This window comes from Denticeps clupeoides, chromosome 10 (genome assembly GCF_900700375.1).
Source record: "Denticeps clupeoides chromosome 10, fDenClu1.1, whole genome shotgun sequence".
Classification (NCBI taxonomy): Eukaryota; Metazoa; Chordata; class Actinopteri; order Clupeiformes; family Denticipitidae; genus Denticeps; species Denticeps clupeoides.
In genome coordinates this window covers 14,504,759-14,532,367 of record NC_041716.1, presented here as the reverse complement: position 1 = coordinate 14,532,367, position 27,609 = coordinate 14,504,759, and the positions used below count along the sequence as shown (strand labels likewise).

At 43.1% G+C, this 27,609-nt stretch overlaps 3 protein-coding genes across 9 annotated transcripts in view; 1 reads left to right on the top strand and 2 right to left on the bottom strand.

Annotated features, from left to right (window-relative positions):
- Positions 1-14,156, bottom strand: part of eif4g3b (eukaryotic translation initiation factor 4 gamma, 3b) — a 28,895-nt gene extending 14,739 nt beyond the window's left edge. For 3 of the 5 annotated variants that reach the window (XM_028993645.1, XM_028993647.1, XM_028993646.1), the window contains exons 1-10: positions 13,639-14,156; positions 9,060-9,156; positions 5,201-5,377; positions 3,994-4,086; positions 3,552-3,584; positions 2,537-2,557; positions 1,957-2,133; positions 1,732-1,843; positions 1,554-1,657; positions 1,252-1,389 (exon numbers count right to left, since the gene is read on the bottom strand). In XM_028993645.1, the coding sequence (XP_028849478.1) occupies positions 1,252-1,389; positions 1,554-1,657; positions 1,732-1,843; positions 1,957-2,133; positions 2,537-2,557; positions 3,552-3,584; positions 3,994-4,086; positions 5,201-5,377; positions 9,060-9,156; positions 13,639-13,796 (1,110 nt within the window). In that variant the 5' untranslated portion in view covers positions 13,797-14,156. The remainder of the gene's footprint in view (positions 1-1,251; positions 1,390-1,553; positions 1,658-1,731; positions 1,844-1,956; positions 2,134-2,536; positions 2,558-3,551; positions 3,585-3,993; positions 4,087-5,200; positions 5,378-9,059; positions 9,157-13,638) is intronic. The other 2 variants (XM_028993648.1, XM_028993649.1) reach the window with 2 other exon arrangements.
- A 1,824-nt stretch (positions 14,157-15,980) lies between these two features.
- Positions 15,981-20,308, bottom strand: lactbl1a (lactamase, beta-like 1a). Of its 2 annotated transcripts, XM_028994068.1 has the most exons (7): positions 20,142-20,308; positions 19,949-20,062; positions 18,980-19,086; positions 18,696-18,853; positions 18,347-18,585; positions 17,333-17,438; positions 15,981-17,147 (listed from the first exon to the last, which is right to left on the bottom strand). In XM_028994068.1, exons 2-7 carry the CDS (start codon positions 20,052-20,054, stop codon positions 16,154-16,156), a joined length of 1,710 nt encoding a protein of 569 aa, XP_028849901.1. In that variant the 5' UTR covers positions 20,055-20,062; positions 20,142-20,308; the 3' UTR covers positions 15,981-16,153. The 2 variants fall into 2 exon arrangements, with proteins under 2 accessions (XP_028849901.1, XP_028849904.1); XM_028994071.1 differs by lacking the exon at positions 19,949-20,062.
- Positions 20,309-23,733: 3,425 nt separating this feature from the next.
- ephb2a (eph receptor B2a) overlaps positions 23,734-27,609 on the top strand; it is a 41,648-nt gene continuing 37,772 nt past the window's right edge. For both annotated transcript variants that reach the window (XM_028992496.1, XM_028992495.1), the window contains exon 1: positions 23,734-23,913. In XM_028992496.1, coding sequence (XP_028848329.1) covers positions 23,862-23,913 — 52 coding nt within the window. In that variant the 5' untranslated portion in view covers positions 23,734-23,861. The remainder of the gene's footprint in view (positions 23,914-27,609) is intronic.

Genomic DNA, 27,609 nt, shown 5'->3' with positions numbered 1-27,609 from the left:
CGGGCACTCAGTCCAGACCACAGATTCGAGCCGTGGTTTACAAGAGCAAGATAAAAAACACAGCAGAGAAGGGGTGTTACAAAATATCGATTTAGCAGTATATCATGATATTTTACATGCCAATATTGTATCGATACAGGGATATCGATATATTTATATACAAATTCTCTCCTATAATTGGTTTTGATTTGTTTTGGCTGAATGATTAATGTAATATGATCCAGACAGATCATACACAGTATCTTGTATATCAGTATCATGATATAATTGTATCGTGACACATAATTGTATCGTGAGCTCTTTGCCAATACACACCCATAAGGCAGAGAAGAGCTGGAGCTGATGGCCTGAGCTGATGAGCCGATCAGTGTCCACACACCACAGCAATCAGACACAGAGTGTGATGTTTGAACAAGTAAAAATGGCAACTGTACCACTGTAACACGTTCAGGTACCGCAGTTTCAAATTGTGAAGTCGCAATCTATGATTAACAGCGGTCCGAACTATCAGGGTTTAAACTGTTGCAGTCATGCTCAGTAAGTGTTCCTCCAACAACAAATAAACGGAACAGAAATGTTACAATTGTGTCTCAGACAAAGGGTTTTGTTCAGTCAGAGGCCAGACATCTTTTTTAAAGCCTTTAAAGAGTCTTTACTTAAACACTGTCTGGTGTTGATTGGATGTGGAATTGTAACTAATTACGAAGATGGGTTTGATACAGTTTTAATGAAATAATGAAACATCATCAACTCAAACCTATACACTTCTCACAAATCTTCCAGGAAATTCTACTTTTACAATATATTTCACATAGTAGGTGTGCAAAAGCATTAGACTCCCAAATAATGTAACAGTATACATTCAAGCTAAAGGAGAATGGGAGATATAAAATTGCTAAAAAATTTGTAGTAGTTTTTATTGCTTCAGATACGAGGTAGCGAGTTAATACTCTGATTTTACCTCATGTGCTAATGACTCACACGTTTTACTTATGCCTGACTTACATCACAAATTAAATTATAAATCACAGTCCCTTCCAGGCCCAAACCTGCTTATTGGATTGCCAGTTTGAAATATTGATGGTACGCTGTTGGCTGTGTAGCAGTACAATCTCCATTTTGACCAGATTTCTATGAAAAATGAGGAGAAGCAAGCTGCTGTGTGTGCATGTCTGGAAAATTCCTCAATTTTTATTTAACAACTTGAAAAGGAGTTTTTGTGTGTAGATTAATTTGTGCTGGAGCTCTTACCTGAGGTGGAGTGGGTGTGGATGAGGGTCTCCCAGCAGGAGGGGTGGGGTTTCTGCTCCCGCCCAACCCCGACAAGATCTCTTCCGTGACATCCTTGCCACCCTGGTTGGGGTCTCGGATTCGGATCTTGGAGGACAACAACACAAGAGACAGCCGGAATGACTAAAGCAGCAGAATCTATGCTAGAGTTCCTCCTAAACACCGTCCACCTCCACCTCGATCACGGCCCTGACTGGAACTTACTGGTTTACTGTAGTGTAAACGGCTGGAGATTTATGTACTCGTCATGGGCGAATACTCACTGTTTTCTTCTCTCTCTTTGCAGGTGGAGGTTGCTGTGGTGTAGGCACTATAATGGGTGTGGAGGGTGTGTACACAGCTTGACTAGCGTAATATGGCGGACCAGCTGGGAAAACAAGAGTAAGATGGGAAGTCACAAAGCATCACCTTGGGAGGGAGAAAAGCGAGAGGCAGACTCACGGTAAGGAGCTGGGAACTCCGCAGGACTGGGCGCTGGGTAAAAAGTACTGGGTCCCGTGGCCTGTACTGGATACTGCTGTGGAGGACCTACGTACGGTGCGCCATGACGATACTGTGGGCAAAGAACAAATGACATAGGTCGTTGTACGTAAGCCATTCAGATGGATTTTGGCTGGCAGCAAATACGGAAAAAACGCTCAAGCGATGCGACTTGTTTGTGCTGACCGGTGGGATGTAGTATTGTGCTGCCTGAGGGGAGGGGAAAGGCATGGTCATGGTCATCATTATGGGCTGATTTGGGGGGTACACCGTTGGTGCGGGCGACTGCGATGCTGCCCGTAAAGACGGACCGTTGCCTGGAATGGTTGGCCGTGCCGGCTGCATCTGGGTCCTTGGGAAAAACTGGGAAAAAGCAGAGTAGGAAGTACAGCTTTAACGGGCTAGCAGTACATTCCCACTCTAATCGGCATGCTACAAGATGGAAAAAAAAACACTCCTATCTGTGTGAACTGATGTTGGGCACTTTGGAATGGATGGCAGAGATGGGAGTTTTGGTGGAGATACTGTTTTACTGAACATATTAATCATGCACTTGAACTACGTTTCAGATATTGGAGGTTTAAGGGGGTGATGATGAACGGATGTAGAAAGGAAATGAAAACCTGATAACCAAAAGACAAAATATCTTGTTTTACAAAATAAATCTAAAGAAAAGAAGTGTTATTGGTGGAGAGTCAGTTGCCCTGTGATTCCTGTGGTGAAGTGGGCGGGGCAACGCATTACTCATGCATTTCTAGAGATTTACCTGAATGGTTCTCAATCCTCCCTTGAGATTTGAAGCAGGAAAAAAAGAGGATATGCTGATGGGACACTGGCTAACTGGACACTAGCACTGACCTTACAATATTACACACACAAACACACAAAACGCGTCGCTGCAGCTCAAGTGCACAAACAGTACAGTATGCACTGTGTACAGTATGTTATAGCAAAATGCTGATCTTGAATTTTCACTGGTCTAATTACTCTTCTTAAAATGTTTAATATCTATATCCCAAACTCAGATTCAGGCCACGCCCTACTGAATGTCCCAAAGGCCGACACCGAAATGCTCTCCTCAACACAGGAGAGTTGCTGCACTGTGAGCGTGAGCTGTAGGACTCATGCCATGTAGGCTAGAGAAACACAGGTAAGCTATCAGAAGCACTTGGTTTTGCTCAAACACACAACCACACAGTCTTCCCACTACGATACGTAAGGGTGGAAAATAAGACATCAGAAACACTGGAACACTAGCCAAGAGGGAATAGTAAATCATTGTGTGTGTGTATGTGTGTGTATGTGTGCATGTCTAATAAACTAATAATAAAATTAGTTCGTAAATAAAAGTTGTAAACTGATCTGAAGCCTTCAGTGGATGACAGCGTTGACATCATATCCTGACTTCAGTCATTATAATGACACTGCAGAAGTATCGTGGCAGTCACCTGCTCGTCTGAGTGTGAAGGTGGACAGTGATTGAGGTGACGGTGTGAGAGGTTGGGATGGGGGTGGGGCTTTATAGATCAGTAGCCTGTAAGGATTCATCAGCGCCATGCTTCAGTCTGCACTCTCCATTACAGACATGCGTCTTGGTAACTGACCACAAAACAAAAATTCTAACAAAGATCTGCCTCTTTCAAGAACTCAGCACCACAGAGGCCTAATTGGATTGAAATTCCCACTGAGAAAATACTGGAGCGTATAATACTGAACACGCAATTTCAGCAACACAGTCGCAAACAGAGCAGGTGTGACAGCAGGTGCAGGAGGTACATTACCTGGTGGTGGGCAGGACGAGGCCCGGGGGCAAACTGTGGCAAAGAGGGGTGGAAATGGAGGAGAGAACAGCCAGCAAAGCGCGGAGGAGGAGGGAGAGAGAGAGAGATGATGAGAAAATGAAAACAACAACGAACGACATACATAGCACACACACAAGCACGCACAGTCACTAAAAAGCGAACTGCTTTGGCGTGCGTGAATCATGGGAGTCTGTGTGCATGTGTGCCACACCCTTCTTGCAAGCGCTGGGACAGAGTGAGTGCGTTTCATTACATCAAAAAACCATCCAGGCACAACGCAAGGACCGCACCTTATCCAAACTGCAAGCACTGCACTGCACACAGACACACAGCTGGGGGGGGGGCAGAGCCCTGGAACATGACCACCACTAAGTCGGCCGTATATCTGTAAAAGCCCCCCCGGCGAGCGCGGGACACTTACCGGCCGGTTCTGAGGTTGGGCACTCATGGGTTGCGTCGGTGGAGAGTAGACCAGCGGGGCGGTGGCAGCATTCTGCCCTCCTGGATACGGAGGCTGCGGGTGGGGAGAGGAGAGAGGATGTAACAGAAAAGGGGAGAGAGGACAGTGATGGGGAGGGAGAGAGAGAGAGAGAGAGAGAGAGATGCAGGACGGTTAGAGGGGGAGTTAGCTGATCAAACACACACACACACACAGACACACACACAGAAATAAAGCTGTGGCAGGAGCTGGCTGGTAGATGTTGAGACTGGACTGGATCCCAGCCTGTAACATTATAGTGCTGCACACACCACCAGCTCCAATCCACCACTCTTACGCATGCCAGCTTAGCCTCCACCGCCACGTGTGTAGGTGTAGGTGTAGGTGTGTGTGTGTGTACGCACATGCGTTTGGGCCTGGTGAAGGTCATTATTGCGGCACTCTTTAAGCTAATTGCAGGCCCTATTAATAGCCCTTTCTGTCTCATGCGTGGAGCTGGATGTGGGGGGCGTGGCTGGATGCAGCGTGGGGGCGGGTGTGTCTCTGTGTGACTGTCGGTGGAGCTGAACGTGATCCCAGCATGCAGGCAGACGGCAGACCCAAACAGCTGAGTCACCGTGACAACTATTCCAGCTCCAGAATATGAATTCAGCACACTAGACTGTGTGTGAGTGTGATCTTATTTAAATAAAATAATTTATTTTTAAAAATAACATTTTAAAAAAGGAACTAATAGACCACACACAATATCCAAACTCAAACCTTCACACAGGGTTTGCCCCACTTTATTTGAGTAGTCTCTGGCTGCAGAGCATAAAATAAATTCATGGTTTTAAACAAAGTCGCTGTTGGCCAGCTCCATCTGCAAATGCTGCTACTTTTTAAAGTTGGATTAAACAGTCATGTGTCAAGTTGTGACGTAAACAAACGCGAAAAAAGTCCCTGAATTCTGTTACTAAAATGTGAGGCAAATGAAAGACTAGGAAACCCTGTTAGAAGGTGTTATTTATTCTTTTTTATTAGTCTTGTATCTGTTCATGGTGGAATGAACTCCATTGTCCCCCAAGCCACACCCTTCTCTTTTCTTGAAGAATGACAAATCTACCGATGAACAGCCCGACAGCGTTCAGACACACAAATCAGGCAAAGAAAGGGCAAGATTGGGATATAAAGAAAATACTTTACTTACCGCTCCACCCGCCTCCCAGCCTTTCGGGTGGCCGTATAGGTGCGCAGAGGACACTGTAGAGACTGATACCTGAGAAAGTCCAGGGGAAGAGGCGTGGCCAGGGGGTGTGGCTGCTAGGTTGGGGTGTGCCTTGGGAATTTCGTGTGCTGTGTAGGGTGGAACTGGGGTTCTCTGTACCTGATGCAAAGCAAACCGCAATTTTATTCCCAGAATGACGGGGGAAGATTATTTTTTAAGAAGTTAACAGTATGACAAGAAATGTCTGAATGTCATGAATCTTACTTAGTTCTGAAAGGTCATTCTAAACAAACTTGATATCTAAATACATAATATGTATTATAATTAACATTCATTTTTCTCCAGTCAAAGACAAGGTTTAACATGCAAGCTTCAGTCTTTACTTTACTTAGCAGACGCTTTTATCCAAAGCGACTTACAAGGAAGACACCAGCAACGTACATTTTAAATCACACACACAAAATAATAAAATCTGTTGCCACTGAGCCATGTTTGCCACAACTCGGCAACCCCAGTATCAAACCCAGATGTATAAGCGTGTCTGGCAAACACCAGTGTAAGTGTAAATGTAAGGACCCGGGAGATGTGCTCTCTTCGGTCGACTGAAGACCAGACATGCTTAATGGTTTGATGATCCATGGTGGGAGAGCGATTACATTAGTCGAGGCAGCAGGACCCACAATCAGTACCAGGAGGTTTTCGGCCATATTTAGGGAGCTTAAACTCAAGATTGTTTTTCCCCGTGTGAAAGGAACCTGAACCAAGAGGAAAATGACACAGTGTAAGGTGTGAAAGCGCCATTACTCAGCAGGATTTTCTTATGGTTTTAAGTGCTAAAAAGGCATGGCATGGAGACAGATGCATGGTTCCTTCCAACTGGTTGGCTGCAGGGATGATAAAAAGAGAGGTTCAGCTGGAGGTGAAGTGGTGGATGTGTTTATATATGGTGAGGAGGCGTATCAGCACTTCGCTGCAATGCAACTCAAAATGTTGCTAACTAAATCTTCCTCTCGCATTCACTGCAGAACAGCAGGAGGGGTTAAGAGGTCTGTTAAACAACGGAAGGAGGGCTTTGTTCCTGGCAAGAATGGGCGAAGCCACAGAGTTTTCTACTGTTCCACTTTTCCTGGGATGGATGCCAGCTCAGGGCATCACTTATAAATTCCTGAAGCCAGCATCACCAATCCTGCGGCAGCGAGTCGATCTCCAGATACCTACTGAGGCCAATTTCGCAGCCGCGATTCCAGCGCCAGGTCCATTTCAACTCAACATGAACCTCACCATTGGAATCTCAAACTGGGTCTAACTGCCGTGACAAGATGGGGAAAACACAACGAGCAGATTATCAGATCAGGTCCAGCCGAGACGCACACCTGCACAGATCCGCTGCACATTTAATGCCAGCAGATCAAAGTCTCCTCTCTACTCTCTGTTGCTTTAATCCCAAGGTGGCCTAACCTGCACAGTACGACACACAGTCAATCAGTCAGTCAATAATCTGCGTTTGCTATAAAACACAGACAAGAGTTTTGGCCGCTATAGTACAAAAACTGTAAGACTAAGTTTATACGTTGGGAACACATGGTAGATATAACATTCTAATATTTTATAGATTTACATGTCTGTTCATGTGATTTGTACTGAATAATGTGAGGAACCATTGACCGAACCAGTTAAATAGATCTACTCCTGTCCTGTAACTAATATACATGTATAATACAATCCCTCACACATGCGCAGACACCTTCAGATGATAGGAAAGACGCTGTGGTGAATAGACACCTACTTGTATAGCCTTAACAGGGATTATACAACTGATCTTTAAGGGAAGTGTGGTGTGTGTGTGTCTGTGTGTGCATGCAGTGTTTACAGTGTGGCCCAGACACACATGCACAAAGATCTTTTCAAGATGTGACTGGAGTTAATAAGACTGCAGTGTTACAGCAATAAACAGAAGAGTCTGTACAGCTGTCCTGGTTTTCCCCGTCTTGGAAGTGAATTTATGATCTTGGCATTTTTTACCTGCATTATGACATAAGGATACACAAACCCTTCCCCCCTAAAAAAAAAATTCCATGCTTTTTCAGGTCTGGAAATTGTGTAAAATAAAGGAGGGAATCAGTTCCATTTAAACTTGTTTGAAAGATATAAAATGTGCCATGAGAAGCTTTACAGATGACATCTTCTGGTGAAATATAAGTCTCAAAATGAAATAAAATCCTCAAACGATTTGGCTGGTGTTGTAGGAGCTCACCCACCCTGCACATTGATCATTTAAAAATACAAAATTCACACTAGGAAAACGGGTCTGTGAACAATTATAAAACTGAACAGTTAAATGAATCATATTGTAATATTTTATTCATACCAATCAAAGGGATAATAGATTAAATATGAGTCAGACACCAGTTCATCAGACAGAGGATGAATTTTTGATCCATGTCATAGGTAAGTGAACGAAATGCAACTCCATTAATTGAATAAATTTATTTTCATACGGATTACATATTAATAAATTAATTGCAATGAGTAACATGTTCATATTGACAGCCTCAGTGTTAGGAAGATTACATTAGAAATGTATTTTGTTACAATTACAAGTTAGCCTATTACATAATTAAAATGTAATAGTAAAGATACCATATAATTTTATTACATTTTGTTCATTTTTGATTACTTTTGTAAATTGAAATTGTGTAACCTGGAAGTGTTAACCTTATATAGATGTACTAAACATTTTAATAAAGATAATATAATAACAGCCACCTCAAGGTTAGACTTCATTCCTAATTAAAAATAAATATTTAATGTTCAAGAGAACTGAATAGTGTGAGGAAGTTTATGGTTGGTTTGGGGTCTTCTGGTTAATAGGCAGGTGTTTTACCCACTAGACTACTACCACCGCATAATGCGTTTTGTAACTATACCTCATTATTTCAGTTAACAAACTGAAAAGTAAGATCTTCGTAAACGTGAAATAAATGCAACATAAATGCAGGTCATGTGACAACCCAATCTAACAGAATCATGTAATATTGTTGACGAATAAAAACAAGACCAAATATGGTTTACAAATTAAAAACTAACTACTAAACTAAAAACTACTAAACTGTCTCTTAATATTTGTTGAAAAAAACGACGTTATTTCCAATTGTTTAATCACATTATTGTTTTTGTGCAGTATTTGTATTTTTGTAGTAATTAAATTGAGTAACACTGGTATTTGCAACTTGTTACTCTCCAACATTGGACAGCCCTATCACTGTGCAACTTGTAAGTGACTATGTCAAAATGAAATAAATCATTTGAATTGAGAGTCCATGCATTCACTGTCTCATATAACCCAACATTGCATATAACTTTGACACATGCAATGCGACTGCATAGGCATGCACAATATGCTAGTGTAAACAGCCTAGCAATTACTGCCATTAGATTAATTTATTAGGAGCACCATCACTCGTGTTGAGATAGATGTGATCTGGAAACCTTAAATACAAATTAAATACAAATCAAACTAACACATAATTGCTACACTGATTATATGAGTCGGTTTTAAAATACAGTAGTATTTTGGTGGAGACTGACCTTTTTTTGTTGTTTTTCAAACTCTAACATCTGTCTATCATGCAATTTCATGTCAACTCCATTGTCAGTGCAGCCATTTCAATCAGCCTGCTAATTCAATAATATCACCAGGGTTGAGATCTAAAATGTCAGGACCAACAATTAACCCTGGTCTGTCTATGGCTAGTTTGAAAGAAGTATAAGAGTAAGGGGCTAAATATGTAGAGTTGAAGTGGAGTGTGTGTGTGTGTGTGTGTGTGGTGCTGTAACTCACACTGTAGACGGCTGTGACTCCAGGTTGTGCAGAGAAGATCCTTTCTTCCAGGGGCTGCGGCATCCTTGGCATGCTGGTATACACATTAAGGAAAGCTCTGGAACAGCAACAGTTTAAGGCCAAACAAAGGAAAAGGTGGGGAAACAACACACACATACATTGCTCAGAAACAGTGGCTCGTAGGGCACTTTCACACCATAGTTTGTTTGTTTTGGTCCAAATCAGTCAGTGAATTTACATTTACAGCATTTATCAGACACACTTATCCAAAGCAATTTACAATCAGTAATTACAAGGAGGTAATTACATTACGAGGTAAATATATGCAGGATGGCTGCTGCCCTGGTGATTTTATATTATTAAAAAAACTGACCTTCAGATATTAATCAATATGGGTGGTAGTAGCCTAGGGGTAACGCACTCGCCTATGAACCAGAAGACCAAGGTTCAAATCCCATGGTGTCCCTGAGCAAGACACTTAACCCTAAGTTGCTCCAGGGGGACTGTCCCTGTAACTACCGACTGTAAGTCGCTCTGGATAAGGGCATCTGATAAATGCTCTAAATGTAAAGCAATACTAAAATTTAGTATCAATTTCGATACCAATTAGCACTGGTATTGATACTCTAGTTTTGTAGTCTGCCAGCGAATTCCGAGAACCAGCAGATGCAAAACTGATATTTAAGTACCTATACTAGTGCTAATTGTTATTTTCATTCGCTTTTAAATATCGCTAAAGCAATAATTAAAAAAATAAAATGAATAAGGCTGAGGAGGTGAAACGGAGCATAGAGCTCATAACACATGCAAAGAAAGCTGGACTTTTAAAAAGCCGTACTGATCAGGGTTGGGCCAAATTCTATCGGGCTTGGGCCTAACTTTTCAGGCCAGATTACCGCTCTAATTGCTCAACACACATATATGTTTCATTTCTGTGGCATGGGAAGTGAGGAGTGCTTTTTTTCCCCAAAACATTAAAATTCATGTATTTATTTATTCATTTGTTTGTTTGTTGTCTATTTATACATTTATTTATTCATTAATTTCTTTATGTAGTGTGTAATATTGTAATACAATAATACAATATTACAGTGTCTGAATGTCCAGAGCTACTGCTAATGTTTTTCTTTTCATTCAGTGCATGGCAAGATGGTGGTAGTGAGGGTGATGCACAGTAATTGTGTTCACCACGCCTACTATTTGCACTGAGCACAGTGGCAAGAACTGCAATATACAGGAAAAGTGCATAGTGTTCGCTCTGAAATTGACTGCAGTGAATGAGCAGGTCGCTAAGGTAACCAGTGTGAAATCTTTGTTCCTCCATGATAAGGACTCTGATGTTAAACATTAGTTCAGCATGTCTTTACCCCAGGTCACTTGTGGCCCACCTATCATGACACTGATTTTGAGAGGAGTAAGATATTTATTAGGCCATCTATGCATTTCTTTGTTTCTTATGATAAAGACGGTGAGCTTGGTGGTTAAATAATGCCCACAACACTGCCTTACTATCCATCACAGCTTATTCCTAGTCAGGGTCGCAATCTGTCAGAGCACAATACAATTCGTTAAAAAATAATAGAGTATGTACATAGGTTTATTGTGCATAATTTATTATTATTTACATATATGCTTATGGTTTATGAAACCACAGCTGTGTGAAAAGCTTTGCACACAAGAATTTCACTCATATGCATTGTATTGTGTCTCATGTAATGTGACAAGTGGTTTAACTTTTCAAACAGGAAACACTACCTTGGAGAACAGTGGCCCACCTTGGCGGACAGACTTTCTGCTGGTCTTAACAGGATGCTAAACCTGCAAGTCAATTAGATAGAACATGATCCTGGATGCAGAGTCAAGTAATCCTGTAAATTGTGACTTAGAATTTTATTGCCAGTGTCCAGGAAAGTGCCAGACGAGGGCCCATGGAAGGCTGAGGAATGGAGACACGTCTCCCATCTCCAGCTGAGCGCTAGCAGTCTGCATCGTCACAGCCATGCCATTGTTACGAGGGGCAAAGCTTTCTTTGGTCTCAGAGGAGAGTCTTCATTCTTTGTTTTATTTTTCTACAGAAAACGACAGTTTCAGTTCATTCAGCAATAGCCTTTACAAAATGAATAAATAGATCTACTAACCTAATCCTATAATTACTTACTTTGCCCAAGAACTTGCTATTTATTTTTATTAGTGAACATGTGGATGCTATCTGCAGACGGTTATTTAGTCTGCAGAGTACAGTAATACTATTGAGCTCATTCTAATGTGTTTGAAAGTGGGGAGTTGCTGCCTGAACACAAACGGGCAACTGCAACCAGGTCTTGCTGAACTACGCAGTGAACTGCCGTGTATCTGTAGGAACAACCATTTACTGCTGCTGCACACACAGTTGCGTCTCTGGAGGTATGCCATGTCTGCTGTGCCTACGCTATAGTTCCGGTTAAACACTTGTTCACTGCCACTGTAACAACAGTCAAAAGTAAGAAACAGAAAGAAAAAAAAAAAAGATCTACATAAAGCATACATAAATATAAAATCAATACACCCCAGCCAAATGCAATAACTCATAAAAAGCTAGCAATGCACTTTAACAAAAAGACAAATATTATTCTTTATTCTGGAAAAAGGGGCTCTGAAAGGACCCCTGCTGTACATGAGTGTGAGAAAAAAAACCTAAGCACGTCTGTGCTGCCAACAGGAAGAATCAGATGGCAAGCACACTCTAACCGAAAGGGTGCTGGGGGAATACCCTGCGATTTCTAATGAGATAAAAGGACAAACACACACTCTCTGAGTTTAGTCACTGCAGAGTACAGAAAGGAGAGATGACAATCTGCTAGCATCCTTCATTGTCTAAAAACGGCAGTCGGAAAAACCTCATTGAAGATTCCAGTCTTCTACGAACACTACCTCCCACACAACTGCGCCCAGCATTACTACAAAGCTGCCCAAATGAAAGCTAATTACACTGAACACTGCAGTACTGTTGCATGCATTCACAAAACAAATCACCAGCATTCATCCTACAATCAAGAAGGGTTTGTTGGCCATGCTTAATAAAAATTTGCCATTATAGAATATGCGAGGAAGTTCACTAAAAGTGCATTTTTATTGCGACTATGAGCAGATTTATCACCCTTCTGCCACTGTAACCTCAACTGCAAACTCACATCGGAACAAATTTGCTCAGTTTGCTCCTTGCGGAGCAAAATCGCGAACACAGCAATTGCACAACCAGACAGCGACTGCGATCGGTGCAATGCCAACAGCAGCAGCAAATTAGCTTGAGACAGCCACAAGTAATGGCAAGAGCAGTAGAAGTGGGTGACCTCTAGACCTGCAGTCATATTACTAAAATGACAGAACTGTGTTTTTTTTTGATAGGGACTTTCACAATGCACTTTGTGCAAGCTCTCAGTTCTCAAGTCACACAGACAGCGCAGCGCATAAGACCATATATTTAATGTGAAATCTGAGTTTGTGCCGTGACACTGACATATCCGAGATTTAACATCCCTTTACAATCCCAATTTCCAGCTCTGTGCGAGAACGCGCGGGCGCGCGCGCTGCGCGTGCACGAGCAGGCGGGCCCACGTGACGCCGGTGGCGGCGGCAGATTACGAGAAGCCGACAACAGGCCTCGGGCGGCGCTGTAAAGGCGCCATGGCCTGCAAACACATGACAACAACAACAACAACAACGAAATGTGCGCCGGCAGCCAATGGAGCGGATCTTTTGGTCGGCGTGTTCATCTCTCCCCGGCCCTGCCGCGGCTAGCTAACAGCTACCCGAGCTTAGAAAGGGGACGACACCCAGCCCCCCGTGTCCACGGTACACGAACCTTTGCTTAGATCACACATAACTACATTCTACACCGCACACTGTCTGGTCGTAAATATGCAGCGGAAGAAAGTGAAAGTATTACGAGCGGCCTGGCTAGCAGCTAGGCGTCGAAACTAGCCGAAACTAACCCTCCCCAAATAAAACTACAACGAATGTCAAAATGTCCAATTGTGCCATTAAAGGAAGGGACACGGTGTAAAAAAATCCAGGTGTGCACAGAGGAAAGCTGACACGGAACGTGGGTGTTGCTGCGCGGCGTGAAAGATGCGCTAATTTGGAAGCTAACCGGTGTTGTGCCGAAAGCTCCCCTCGCTGAGAATTTTACGAGTCGTCCCGAACAAATAGCATCGAATTAACAATAGGACCTTTTTAAAGAGTAGATCCGTGAGGTTGTGTCGTCGTGTAGGCGAACGACACGCACCGTGCCGCCAAAACGTCACGTTTTACTTATCGCTTGTCGTGTGACGGGAGTTTTTTTTTATCAAAAGACAAGCGTGCACATTCGTACACGACTGCAGAAAAGCAAACGCGTGATGACAACGAGGGTGACACCTCGACACAGCGTCGGCTGTAAAGTGACGGCGGGGAAGGCGGGTTTGGTTTTAACCTGATACAGACGGCCGGCCGGCTCTCTTGTAAAATCCGTGACCGGTCAGCGTTCACACGCGGTAACGGAGCACGGTACAAACGCACCGGAAGGCTCCTGCCTCGGCCCGGCTCGCTCGGAGAAGGATACTGTGCCGATGGGACCGCAGGTGGCTGCTGGGCGAGCGGGGGCCCCGGGATCGGAACGGGGGCCAGGGCAGCCCGGAGCTGACCGGAGGGAGGCGGCCCGGCTCCCGCTCCACTTCCTGCGGCCGCGGATTTCGGGACCGCTTTCGGCGGCAAACTCATGGCGAGGCGTCCGAAAATAAAATATGTACAGAATAAACACGCAAAGCTGGCTGCTCCGGAGCTTTAAAACGTATCCCGGCAGCTGCGCCGGCGCCGAGCCCGTGAAGCCGCTTGCGCTCAGCGCTCACCCTGCTTTATTTTCATATCTGAAGGCTCGGGGGGCTGTTCCCCCTCCCCGGCCGGGGTTCCCGACGACGACCCAGTCTGCTTCCCCTCCACAGGGCAGTAGGTCGGCCTCCTCTCTGCGAACCGGCGTTAGTCGTGTTCCCGAGCGCTATTTTCCAAGCCCCTTTGCACGGAGTAGTGAGATTTCGCTCAACATGGCGCTGCGGACGCCGCAAGCAGTCCGACAGGACAGAGCCCCTCGGCTAAAGTCGGAGAACTTCGGAAGCTCTCGGCTCAGTCGCTCAGCAGCCAATAGCAGCGCACGGCCTCGGAGGAGATTCGTTTTAAATAATATTTAGCACATTTGTACAATATTATTCATGAGCTATGTTACATTTTCTTTAGTTTTCGCAACAAAGACAACGAATACCAACACATGCGAATGAGAGAAAAAGGTGTAGAAACGTTTTAGAAACGTTACAGAGCAGTGACATCTAGTGTCATCTACAGGTACTACTCTACACAGAAAAGAGAATCGGTCATGTTCCCACACGAAGTGAAGTCAAATTTTTTTTACCCTCGTAATGGTTACATTATAGAGTTTATTCATTGGCCCCGACTCCATGCACACAGACACACACAACGTTTCGTTTTCTTAAGGGGAAGAACAGAAACACAAACGTCACTTGTTTGTGCCTGAAGTTGCATTTACAGGATTATTGTAATGATTTTTGAGTCGACGGCTACTCTGTGTGACTGGGTTGGAAACCTGATCTCATTCTGATGTTGAAAGACCCATCACTTAGTCTACTCGTATTCTTCAAAGAAAGAAGATCAAAGGGACAGCCAAACATACCTTTAGACTTCACATGTATACTCAAGACAGCCATTTTCCCTGTGGCCAAAGAATGCAGCAGTTTTACTCCTGTTTACTCCTGAAGCCTTTTAAGTCAAAAGGCTGAATATTTCTAATCCTTGTTTCATTCAACCTCAGAAACTAAAAAATATGTTGACATAGACACAAATGGAAAAAAAATATATTAAATACGCATTGTGAGAGTTGATCAGGACATAACCCAAACCCCACCCTGGGAAACTACCAATTTGACTCTTTTCACATTGTTGTTATTCCTTTTTTTATTAGTCACCATTCATGCTTTTTGTAGATTAGGCACTTTGCATATCTGCTTTCTGATGGAGGTGCATTAGAAATAGCTCTCCTGATGCTTTCTCCAAATTCATTGCATCTCTGAGTGAACAAGACATTTCCCTCAGTTATAACAAGCAGCAGTTTTAAGTGCAGAAAGGACACATTTAACACACACACACACACACACACACACAAAGCAACACTTCCACATACTACGAACAGCATCGGTTATTTTACAAAGAGTTGTCAGCAACACACGCAAGAATTTTCATGCTGGGTTAGGTCTTCTCCAAAGATACCTTCTGTATGAATCAATGGCTATGTCCGCTGTGTTCTTTTCATTGCCAGTAAGACAAACGCTTATCTTGATTGATCATTTTCAGACATTCGGTGTAAACTGTTAAGCTCACACACCCCATATGCCATCCATATGACATCTTCTCTCACATAGTTAACCCAAATACCAAAGCTCTTTTGAACTGAGTTACGTTTCCATTTCCAAGTTGACCTCCTCATCCAGTTGCACGTAACATACCCAGCACTTGCTACATGAGTGTGTACAGGTCAGGCAGGGTAATGGGATGTAAATAGGTTAACGGATTACAAAAGGGGAAATTGATCAAGGCCTCTAAATTAGTCTTGGCAAGACTTACTAATTCTTCAAAGGTTAAGGGAACGCTTTAGTTCCAAATCCAGTAGGTGAGCTACTTTCTCACGGAGTCCATCCACGGTTTGATTATTAGAAAAAAAAATAAAGTTAGTAAAAATATATGTAATAATGACCTTTTATACATAAACATGAAGAATTTTTTTGAATACTATTTGATTGTAAGTACAGTCTTTCATGTTATGTCAGTGCAAAGTTTAAAACCTTGTGCCTGATTTCCCACCCTCATTCAGTTTAAAGAAGTGTTGCCTTACAATTTGCATGAAATAATTCACCTTTTATTGCAGCGCATGTGGCAAAGTACATATAAGATAATAATGAATACGGTTTAACAATTGAATTGTCTTTTTACCTCATCAGTAATGCCACAAATTACAGCCTCTTTCACGTTCAATGCGATACTTGTACGAATTTCCACATTAACGTATATATGTTCTAGACGGGGACTTGAAAAGTGGTGAAAGCAGGTTTACGAGGAATTCGAGCAACTCTGTATGTGTTGAGTCCAGGTGCATCAAAGCCAGGAGAAAGACCCTTCCTGTTAAAGGGGTAGAAATTAAAGAGCTGCCCGTCCTGAGACTCCAGCGAGACTGAGGCAAAGTTCACCTTCAGAACGCAGGGATACTCCTTATCAAAAGCCACCCTGAAAACTCGCTCTTCCAGATAGTCCAGCTTTAAAGTTCTGTACTGATCAGGTACCATAGTGTCCACCTGCTGCCCGAGCTGCTGCAAGACTAGAATCCTGTCTGGTCCGGATTTGATCTCATAAAATGTCATGTTGTTGTAGGTGTAGTACCCCACGTATGGTGCAGGATTGGGTGGAGGGGTGAGGACACGAGGGGAATCCCTGAAGGCACTCTCCATGGCGGGGATCAGATAGCTAAAAATCTTGGCCACCAGGTTCTCGACTGTAGGTCTGTTTCCTGCCATAAGGATGACCATGCCGAGCTTTAACCGTGGCACCAGAGAAAAAGTGGCGGCGTAACCGTCTAGTTCGCCGTCCTTCTGCACAATGTCATAGCCAAGCTGCTCGTTCACCTCCCACGGAGTGCCCGTCTGGTTGGCAAAGTAGCTTTTGTCACAGTGGAACATCGGCGTTAGCATCATCTTGAGAGTGTCGGCTTTCAGCAGCCGTCGGCGATAGGACCCCAGTAGCACCATGGTGAGTTTCGCCATGTCTGCAGCTGTGGAGAACATCTGACCCGATGGCTGGTACCAGCCAAGGTCGTAAAGGGGAACAGGCTCACCGTTGGCATACACACCCACTGCCATCTGAGCCTCTACCTCTGGGGTGATGTCAAAGCCAGTGTCTTCCATCCCCAGCTTCTCCAGGATGTTCTTAGAAACCCACTGCTGATATGTGGTTCCCACCAGCTTCTCTGCCAGGACATGGCCAAGCAGAGAGAAGGCCAAGTTGCTGTAGTGACATCTGTAAAAATATATTGTGGGACACATCAAATGGAAAATCTCATAGTTCCAAGTTGTTCTAAGATGTTCTAAAAACACTTTCAGGTACAGTGTGTGGCAACCTTACTAACTGGAGGTCAAGTGCAATTGAAATATACAACCACTATGCAATATATTAAATATAAAGAAAAAGAGGGCCATGCTTACTTTGTACCAGGATCTGCTACCAAGACATCGTCTGCCAGCAGGTTAAGAGCAGCCTGGGTCGAGCCTCTCCACAGCAGCGAGGTGGATCTCAGTCGTCTCGGCAGTCCTGCAGATTTTATGATGAGAGTCAGTACCCCTTGCTGTCACATGATCTTAAATCGAGGGGAAAAAAATGTAGATTTAAACAGGTGGCATGGTTTTATTTTTAGAATTTAAATCTAAATTGGAATTCCAATTGCCTTCAAAGACATCTTATGAAGGCAAAATCTGACAGCTACACGAAACTGAAATTCCTTAAATTTCACCCAATATTCTTGTTTAGGTTATTGTTTGTTTTTATCAACACGAACTGCAATAAATGATAGATTTTCATAAAAAGCAAAACCAAATGAACATTAAGAGACAAACTTCATTACAAAGAGCAAGATGTTACAGGCATGTCATGTTCTGCCAGTGAGCCTGAACTACAAACACAAAGCCTGGCATAACATTGTCACAGCTAAATCCCCACCCACGGCCTGATTAGTGACCCCTGTCGATGTAGGCCATCTGAAATACAGTTCAACAAACTACAAGCTAGAAATAGCTTCTGCTCAAGCCAGCGTTTTTTTTTTGTATGTGTGTAAAACCTCTTCAGTCTTTTTCTGCACACAGACTCATTTCACTATGTAATACATGTTATATAAACCAATTGGTACTTTTTTCAAATTCCTGTCCAGTTTCAGACCCTAAATTTAGGTTTGCTCACTCTTGACACCTTCTTGTTAACTGTATTTATGACATAACAAAATCACATATAACCAATCGTTTTTTATTTTTGAAAAATGTCCACCATTTTAGTTCTTGTGTGCCTGTTAAAAGAAATTTATCCATTAAAGCTGCATTAACTATTTTTAATATTTATGACTATTTTTGGCAATTTATGCTCCTTTGGTTTTAACACAAATACAATGAGTGAAAAATGCCTAAGCCGGAGTTTGAAAAGCATGTAAAATTGTATCTAGCTTTTCATACCAGACAGCTGACTGGCCATCCTACGCAGGGTGACGGCAGATGAGCGGCTCGGCCCATACACAGGATCTGACACCGTTCCATCAGAGGCAGGCTTGAGTTCCGGCTCTTTTCCCAGAGGGTTCTTTATGGTAAAATTTTGCACATATTTATCCAGAGGGTCATCCAGGGAGCCCACAAGCCCGTCCTCCCACAGCTTATAGAGCATGAGAGTGGGGAATATCTTAGACACACTGGCAATTCTGTAAAAAGGGCAAATAGCGTAATAAATAGAATAGAATAATATGGCATTTGTAAAAATATCTGATTAACATGCCGGTTTGCTTAAGTATGAAGGATAAAATGGTTTGACCTGTAAACTGTGTACTCATTAGGTGGAGGGGATGTTGGATCGCTCCCATTCCTTCTGCCAAAGTGTCCGTTCCACAACACAGAGTCATTGAAGAGAACAATGGCGGATATGGCTGGCAGTAGAGTGGCATGGACACTTTGTCTAAGGAGGATATCCACCTGGAAGACGTGTTCAAGAATAAAGATTACATTATATTCTGCATATTCTACAAACATTTTTTGCACAGCATTTATTTTACAGTTATGCTGTGGTGTTTGACTTCAAACCGTGGAACAGAGCCATACGTTTTCTAAGGCCTCCTTCAGAAAAGGAATAGGGTGCTGCAGAGGAACTGGTTCAGGGAAGCGTGGACACATCTCTTCTGCCTTCACATCAGGAGCTGCCACTTCTTCTACAGGAAAAGACAGAGACTAAATCTTCTTTATTTATGTCCTATATACAAGTTTACAATAAAATCAGCACTATTATTTGTCCTTAGAGATCCTTGCATGTGACCATTGTCACAAGGGGCCTTGCGGTTAAGGAAGCGGCCCTGTTATCAGAAGGTTGTCGGTTCGAATCCCGATCTGCCAAAAGTTCCACTGAGGTGCCACTGAGCAAAGCGGCGTCCCCACACACTGCTCCCCCGGCGCCTGTCATGGCTGCTCACTGCAGAGGACGCATTACTTTGTGTCACCGTGTGCTGAGGACGCATTTCGTTGTGTCACTGTGTGCTGTGCTGCAGTGTATCACAGTGACAATCATTATTGGATTATAAAACTGTTTTTACCTAATCTACCTAATGCAGCACAGTAAAATTAAAATTTTTATGAGCTAGACATGTTGAACTATCATGTTCACACTACCCCTACAAGTCCAAGCAGACTTCACAGCTCTTATTGTAACAACAAAAGGTTAGCATGAATGTCCACTTTATCCAGCAAACAGCACAACACCCTTATCACCTTCTAAGGACACACAGGAGCGAACTTTCCCACCTTTTAATTTACAGTAAGGATTTTTGTGTCTACTCTGCAATGCTAATCAGCCTTTACTCTCACAGTAAGCGGTCAGGCAGCATTGTGTAATCCCAGACCACTGCCTGCAAACGATCAATTACGTTTAAGGAGATCACAAAGTCAAAAATAAAAATGAAGTGACATTGTATATTTTTTATTTTCCCTATCAGGAGGCTATTATCCAAATCTGTATCTGACATTCACATAATAATGACTTTGTCTTATTGAAATTCTCTATAATTAAATAGACCTTACCACTGCCCATCTTTGGCAAAGTGTACTGCCATATAAAACATCCAGTCATAATGGCAGAGAGCAGCATGAAGAAGACCATTCCCAACATTGTCCACTTCACTATCATGGTTTCAACTGGCAAAATAAAAATAATAAAAATGAATAGACAGATAAATATTTTTTCTAGCTAGCTAGATAGATAGATGTAGCTTACCAAGTATGTGGGAGACAATTCACCAACCAGTCAACATCCCAAATACTTTCTCATCTGCATTTCCAGCAAACTGATGGCTCTCAGAAAGCTGATTTCAGGTTGATAAAGAGAAGCCCCCTAAAGCTAAAGAGAGACAGCCATAACCCTCCACTCTGCCATGGCTTAATCCCAGCAGTGACCTCACAAATGGCATTTCTTTTTCCACTCCGCCAACGGCGGCTCGGCACGTCATAATCTGAGCGTGTGCTCCCCTAATTCCAAGGGCTCCCGATTCATAATCTTTAAAAAGATGTACTTGCTTTGTTCAGTTTGTCTGTAATTCAGGCTGTAATGTTTTTCTCTAAAAATAGACCCTGGAATGAGCATTATGACACTTAGAGAAACAACGTTCATGAAACATTGAGAAATATTGAGTCCAAAATGAATGCTTCTCATTTCAATATTTATTCTTGATAACAGTGGCATTCAGTTGCTTTGAATAAGTGTGTCTTTTACATTAAAATAGATTAACCCTAATAACAAGACGTTTTGCCTTCACACTTTCACATTATAAAAATTAATTTGTTTGAAAGCTGCAGGTCAGAAGTGGCTCCTACAATGACAGAAAGATTTTTATGATACCAAAGGGTGAGTAATGTATTTTTCCCTATAAATAATTTTATAGTTGTAAAAAAATGTTCAGGCTGCCCCCTTCCCGTGTAAAAAAAAAAAGTAAAAAAAATTGCCACAGTAAAACATTCACATCTACCACAGTGACAACATTGCAGGACAATTCTTTCCTAACTAATTACAGATGACACAATTTAAACATCTTGAGTTGTAAAGGACGCGTTATACAGGCTGTACCTGTATAACGCACCAGTAGGGGGCAGTAGACTCAAAGTTTTCCTCCTCCTGTTCTGACGTCTCACCATCGTGTCATGTCAGTCATGCACACTAAATTACACATAAAAATGACTGAATTCGATTCCGTTCAAATGTTAGATGTCATTAGATGTCACGACTCGCTGCAGTTTTCTGCAAGGTCCTCCTGCCCAAGCACTGGGGCAGAACCACTGTGGGAACAGAAGGGTTCCAGACTGTCCTGTCACCCGTCTGACATTCCAACGGCTCAGGAGGTGTTCCACCTTCTGTCTGCATTCTACCACCCAGTACACCCCCCCCTCCCCTCGTCCCTTCACACGCTGTTATCCAGAGCAGGCCATGGCTGTGATCTAGATATTAAATTACTCATGAAAAATGTGCTTGTCCTGCAGGCGTCGTGGGCGTCTCTGGAGACAACGTTGCCCAGCCCCAGATCTGTCTCAAAGGGCTGAACTCCTGTCACCTCCGAGCGCAAGGTCAATTTTTTCAATTTAGGACAGCAGCGTTCCAAAACTCAGCCACGTATCAACCTGCGTTATGATCGCTTCACTGTTCAGAGGTGGAAGATTTTGTTATTTTTACACAATATGTATGTCAGTGGTTTAATTTCAGCACATTTCTATTGCAGAACATCTATAATAATAATAATAATAATAATAACATTAAGCTGTTGTTGTTGTTATTGTTAATAGTACAAAAAAAAAAAATTATTCTCCATACATAAGCGGTCTGGGCAGATAATCTGTCAGCAGCCCCATGAGATGAATGTCCCATGAACAGATGCTCCCGTTGGTGAACATCCATTCTGATGGGAAGCTGCAGAGGACGCCGTCATGGCGGCTGATGAAACAACATGGACATGGAATATCCCAAAACTCTGGGAGCACATAATGTATTCACAGCCCATCACTTTTCCCACATTTCGTTATTTAACAGCCTTGTTCCAAAATGGATTAAATGGATTCTCAGAATTCTTCACACAGCAACCCCAAAAAGGTTTACTTGAGGTATGTTTTAGGTAGAATTCTGTGAAAAAATTCCATTTTGGAATAAGTCTGAAAATGTGACGCACTGTATGTTCAAATTCAAATAAAAATTTTATTTGTCACATACACAGTCATACACGGTCATAATACTGCTACAGACCACAGTATTGCAGATGTTGCAAATAACAATGAACCAATATGCAAATATTGCAAACATAACCAAATATTACACTTTTACGTCTTTAACATAAAATATGTGTAACTGGTAGGGTGAAGGTGTGCAAATGGGTTACAGACAATGTTTAAAGAAAAGAGAAAAATAGCCATAAAAAAAAAAAAAAGAGCAGTAAGGTAAAAAGCGCAGAGTGATTTTGTGCACAGTGATTTTTGTTGCCATGTCGGATAATTTGACTTCTGCATTAAACAGCATACGTGTACAAGTACTGCTCTGGGATTCCCAGATACACACTTAACTCAATAAAAACAAAAAAGACGTGTATATTAATTTGTCATACCTGTTATGGATTTTCGAACTAATAATTATGTACATGTACATTTTTAAATGCCTTTGGAGGCACATACATTCGTTGTCAGTTACAGCAGCCAGAACATAAACCAGTTTCATGGTTCAATTCATGACCCACAAGTCAAGACGGATTAGACCTGATTGGGCTGTTGGTGCCATATGTGACCTACAATCTGTGCTCCGCCCGCATGTGCAAACAGGAGGGTCGCCGATCTCCCTGGGCAAAGGTTTCCATGGGAACGACCCCTGGATCCTCCAGTCTGCCATTTTTCAGACCTCACTCATCTTGAGGCTGAATTATCAGAGATTCCTTTATGTCAGTTCCATAATCTTCCGCTCTATTTCCTCTCTCTCTCCCTCTCTACCCAGCATTCCTCGTCTGCCATGCACACCGCAGAACTGCACACTGCAATGTGTTCTAAAAAAAAATCTATTCAACGTGTTCATTTTTACAGCGAGTGCATCATAATGTTTTCTGTTTGATAGATTTTGAGGAGATATAACCAAGTCACAGTCAGAAAGTGTGGGTTTAGTAAACAAAGCCATTAAAACGATAAATAATAACCGTAAAAGTGAAAGCTAATTTTGTATGACACCGACTAAAAGCTGGAAACTCTCCGTCTCGTGTCGTGTCAACAGTGGAAGACCGGAACACTCCAGGCTTGGGGGATGTGTTAAAGGTCAGCAGGGCCGAGTGGATGCTCCCACGTCGGGGTCAAGGGTCACGTGTAGCTCCCTTGTGAAGAGCCCGCCTGAGCCTTCACGGCGATCACCTGCTTCGCTTCCGTCCTCGCACTGAAGATGGCGCTGCTGACGCGACGCCCGGCCATTGTTCTCGGCGCGCGGGTTCCAGCGACGTCCTCCAGGTCCGGTCCCACGTGCCGAGAGTTGATATGATTGAAAGGCCGCCGGGCGCCGCTCAGGAGCGCGCATGCGCACTCATTCTTTCTCCTCCGAACAACAACGTTCACTTCGGAAACCCAGATCGAGTTTTCATTTTGGTTTTTTTATTAAGTTACAGATGCGCTGCATTTGGTATTTGTGCAATATACGCAATGTGTAAAAGTTGGGACAGTAATAATAAAATGATACGCACATACACACGAAATCACAGGTTTCAATCTTCACCGCCATCATCAGCATCATCAGCATCATCAGCATCGTCCGTCTGTCAGCCTCTCCCCCGGCTCTCCCTCCTTCCCCCCCGCGTCTGATTTGTGTGGTTCGGTCCGAACTTGGCCGCCGTAGCCGCGTCCATCCCACGGAGCGCGCCGCTGTAGCCGCGCCTGCTCGGATGGCGGACGGGACGGACTCTCGATAAAACGCCGATTTCCTCCCGCAGTCATGGACGTCCTGTGCTTTTTGTGGATGTTGCCTGCCGTGCTGGGTGTCGAAGGTGAGAGTGCCGAGCGCTTTTGTCCGAGATGGAGATTGTGGGAATGTCCAGTGAAGTGTCATAAAGTAGGGATCGCCAGCCGCCGGCAATACCGGGGTTTTTAATTATTATTAGTAGTAGTAGTATTATTATTATTCTCCACAGTTAGGACTCGTACGAGCATTTCACTAATAAAGGCCATTTCGACAGAGTGGCAGAACGTGGTCGGCTTTTGTTCGTGAGACAGGTGCGTGGCGGCGAGATTTACATGGAAAATGCAGAGAACCATTAGCAAAGTAATGATTTTTTTTTAAAGGTTGCTTTTCTCTCTCTCTTTTTTTTTGTCACAATGCGCCGGTTCCCCTTTAGCTCACATTTTTAGCCCAGCGGCATATCGGTTCGTCCTAAAAATTTGTACTTATTTTCACTTCAGATTTTTCGTGGTGCAGCTTGAAGTTCAACTGTAACAAAACCAAGAGTCTTTTTTTTTTTGTCCTTAAAAAACAAAAAGTCAAATTGCAACTTTGGTGGCCAGTATGTTCCTGTCTGATTCTGAGAGTGCGGTGATGAGGTGTGTGTCTCCACATCCGTCCACGCCTCCTGCCATCCGGATCCACCGGCCTGGCGTGAAATACACACATGTCTCTCCCAGGATCGCTGGGGTTCGGAAGTAGGATTCCGGCATCGGGATGGGCGAAGGTGCCGAGCCGGCGGCGTTACCTGTTGCACGGCAGCAAGGTCCACCAGCCTGGGCTAGAAAGGCCCGTGCGTTACCGCATCGGCCACAGAGACCTGCAGATGGAGGGATGTGATATTTTCAGCCACGAATCCCGCCTCCCACCACCCCTGATGTTATGCAGTGAATTAACCTGCTTCTGTCACCGGGATTAATAAGATGTTTGGAAGGACGAGAGAAATAGGATAACTGGTTCTGTCCGAGTCTGACAGTTCCATCTGCTCAGCCGACTGAACTGAGCCTTAAAAATATAACAGAGCATTTTTTTTTTGCTTGCTGACATTTTATGACACTTCTGATCTGATAGATTTACAGATATTATCAGTGAAAGTGAAGTGATTGTCATTGTGAAATGCTGCAGCACAGCGCACGGTGACTCAACGAAATGTGTCCTCTGCTTTTAACCGTCACCCTTGGTGAGCAGCGGGCAGCCATGACAGGCACCCGGGGAGCAGCGTGTGGGGACGGCGCCTTGCTCGATGGCACCTCGGTGGTTCGGGGTTCGGCAACCTTCCGATTACGGGTCACCTTCCTTACCCACTTGGCCACCTCTGGCTATGAGCACCAAAGCACAAGCCAGCCGGGAAACAAATCTAGAATCTTGTGGTCCATAGTCCTCTATCATCATTCATTAAGCGCCGCCTTTTCTCAATTCTCCCTCGTTGTATTAAGTATGGCGTATGGCACCTGGTGTGGCCATGTGATGTTTTTTATGGGTTGGGCACGTGTGATGTCGGAATTATCATTAGGAGAAGGACCTCCCCTCCCTTTCTAAGTCCACCTCTGACATTTTTCCAGGCCTTTACATAAGCTGGACCCGACCCGAGCGTTTTTTTTTTTTTTGACGGGTTCACAAGCCGCTGGCCTGGCGAACTCCGCCTCATCTGGGAGACAGAGAGAGGCCTGTCAACAGCCTCTTTGTTGAAATTGGAGGCCGAACCCCGGCAGCGGCCATTTGTGTTGCTCTGTAAAAGTCCCGTTTTAGCCCGGGCAGTGTGTCACTCGGGCCCTGATGAGGATAAGAATTCTTCTGGTTTGTTAAAGATGATGCATCTACTCAGAGGTGGGCGGTTTGGCCTAAAAATAGTACATGCACATTTAAGATATTCACCACAGTATTTATTATGGCGTGAACGTCAATCTGCCGTTATGTTAGAATCCGATTACCACTACCACCATGCCTTGCATGTTATCTGGGTGGAAAGTGGGGAACCGAGAGGCAAGAACCCCACAAGATTCACACCATTAGAAACCCTCGCCACATTTGCACCGCCATGGTGATCATATTGTAACACGTTAATTACAGCGGTTTTGCTCACATGTGATGTGCATTATATTTTTTAGGGAGGCTGCGCTGTATATGGGTTTGTATAGGGTTAATGTGCCATATGCTCAGTACGTTGCAAATATATACACACTGCTGCCACAGCATGATCGTGCTCTACGCTCTTCTCGGATCTGCATCGCCCAAAAGTGAAGTATGTGAGGGCGTACTGTATAGTTTGCAAGTAGTGGAATTATTTAAACTGGATATTGAAGTGTACGTTTCACATTGCTCTGCACATTTTGTACTGTGCGCCTCATTTCGACTGTTAAAAAAATCTCAAGGCTCACAGACTGTCGGTGCAATTTGGGAAAAGGTTGAAAACCCTTCAGCCATACGGTTGTAAACCCGAGACAGTGAATATCTATGATGTCACTCATGTAGATACAGATAGATATTATATGCAGTCATCCAGCAGCATTAGTGCAATTATTGTATCAAGGGATTCTTTTACTGTAAAGACTTTTTATATTTTCTTACTATTGCCTTACATATACATATACATATGCATAGACAGCTGATATTCATTGTTTTATATGTGTGTTATATTACTTAATTTGTCTTATTCCAGTCATTAAAATATCCATAGAATTGGACAGCGTGGGTAGCTCAGTTAGCTTGCACATAAATTACTCATTAATAAGACTTGCATCTAGTTAAAAAGGACTAACAACAGCGATGCCCTTAATTTTTGCCCCACAAAGTGACCCGCTGGTCCAGGATAACCATGATGGGTTTTTTCTGACTAATGAAAACACATTAAATGAGAAGGTGTGTCCAAACTTTGGGCCTTTACTTTATATAAGTTTCTCACTCATAAATGGCCATTTTCATTTCATTTAACGGATATCACTATGTTAAATGTTAAGATATTTTACATTATATTAACTGAACCTTATATCAAGAATGTGTTTTGGACAGTATGAACAAGCACTTTCACTTTCACCTCCAATCACTCCGGACTCTTTTGCACATAATCACTTTGCGCTTTTTACATTACTGCTCTTTTTTATGGCTCTTTTCTTTCTTCTTTAAACAGTGTCTTTAACTCATTTGCACACCTTCACCCTACCAGTTACACATATTTTATGTTAAAGTGTAAAAGTGTAATATTTGATTATGTTTGCAATATTTGCATATTGGTTCATTGTTTACTTGCAACATCTGCAATACTGTGGTCTGTAGCAGTCGCATAAAGCATTTCACTGCATATCATACCGTGTATGACTATGTATGTGACAAATAAAATTTGAATTTGAATTTGATTTGAATTTGGAAAACAGCGATTCAAGTACATTTCAAAAGGAAAGTTGTATGAAAGCATGTATGAAGTATGAAGCTTAGACTCTTCACTTAATCCTGGCCTTCATGAAGCGGGAAAATCATTAAACTGGAGTGTTACGCGACTGCTGCAATCAAGCAGATCACTCTCCATCTTCCACCGGGACGTCTGCACTGTCTGTGGAAAACCACTTGTCTCCATCTCCCCAAAGGACAGTGTCTACACAGTTATCACCTAATATACCTTTAATGGCAACTCCTTTCTCGTCCTATGAAAAGCATGCCAACTAGTTTATCTTGTTGTAGAACATTAGATTTGAACAAATCTGTCCTAAATTGCAAGTGCCATTATTTTCTGCTTGATTTATCTCGTGTC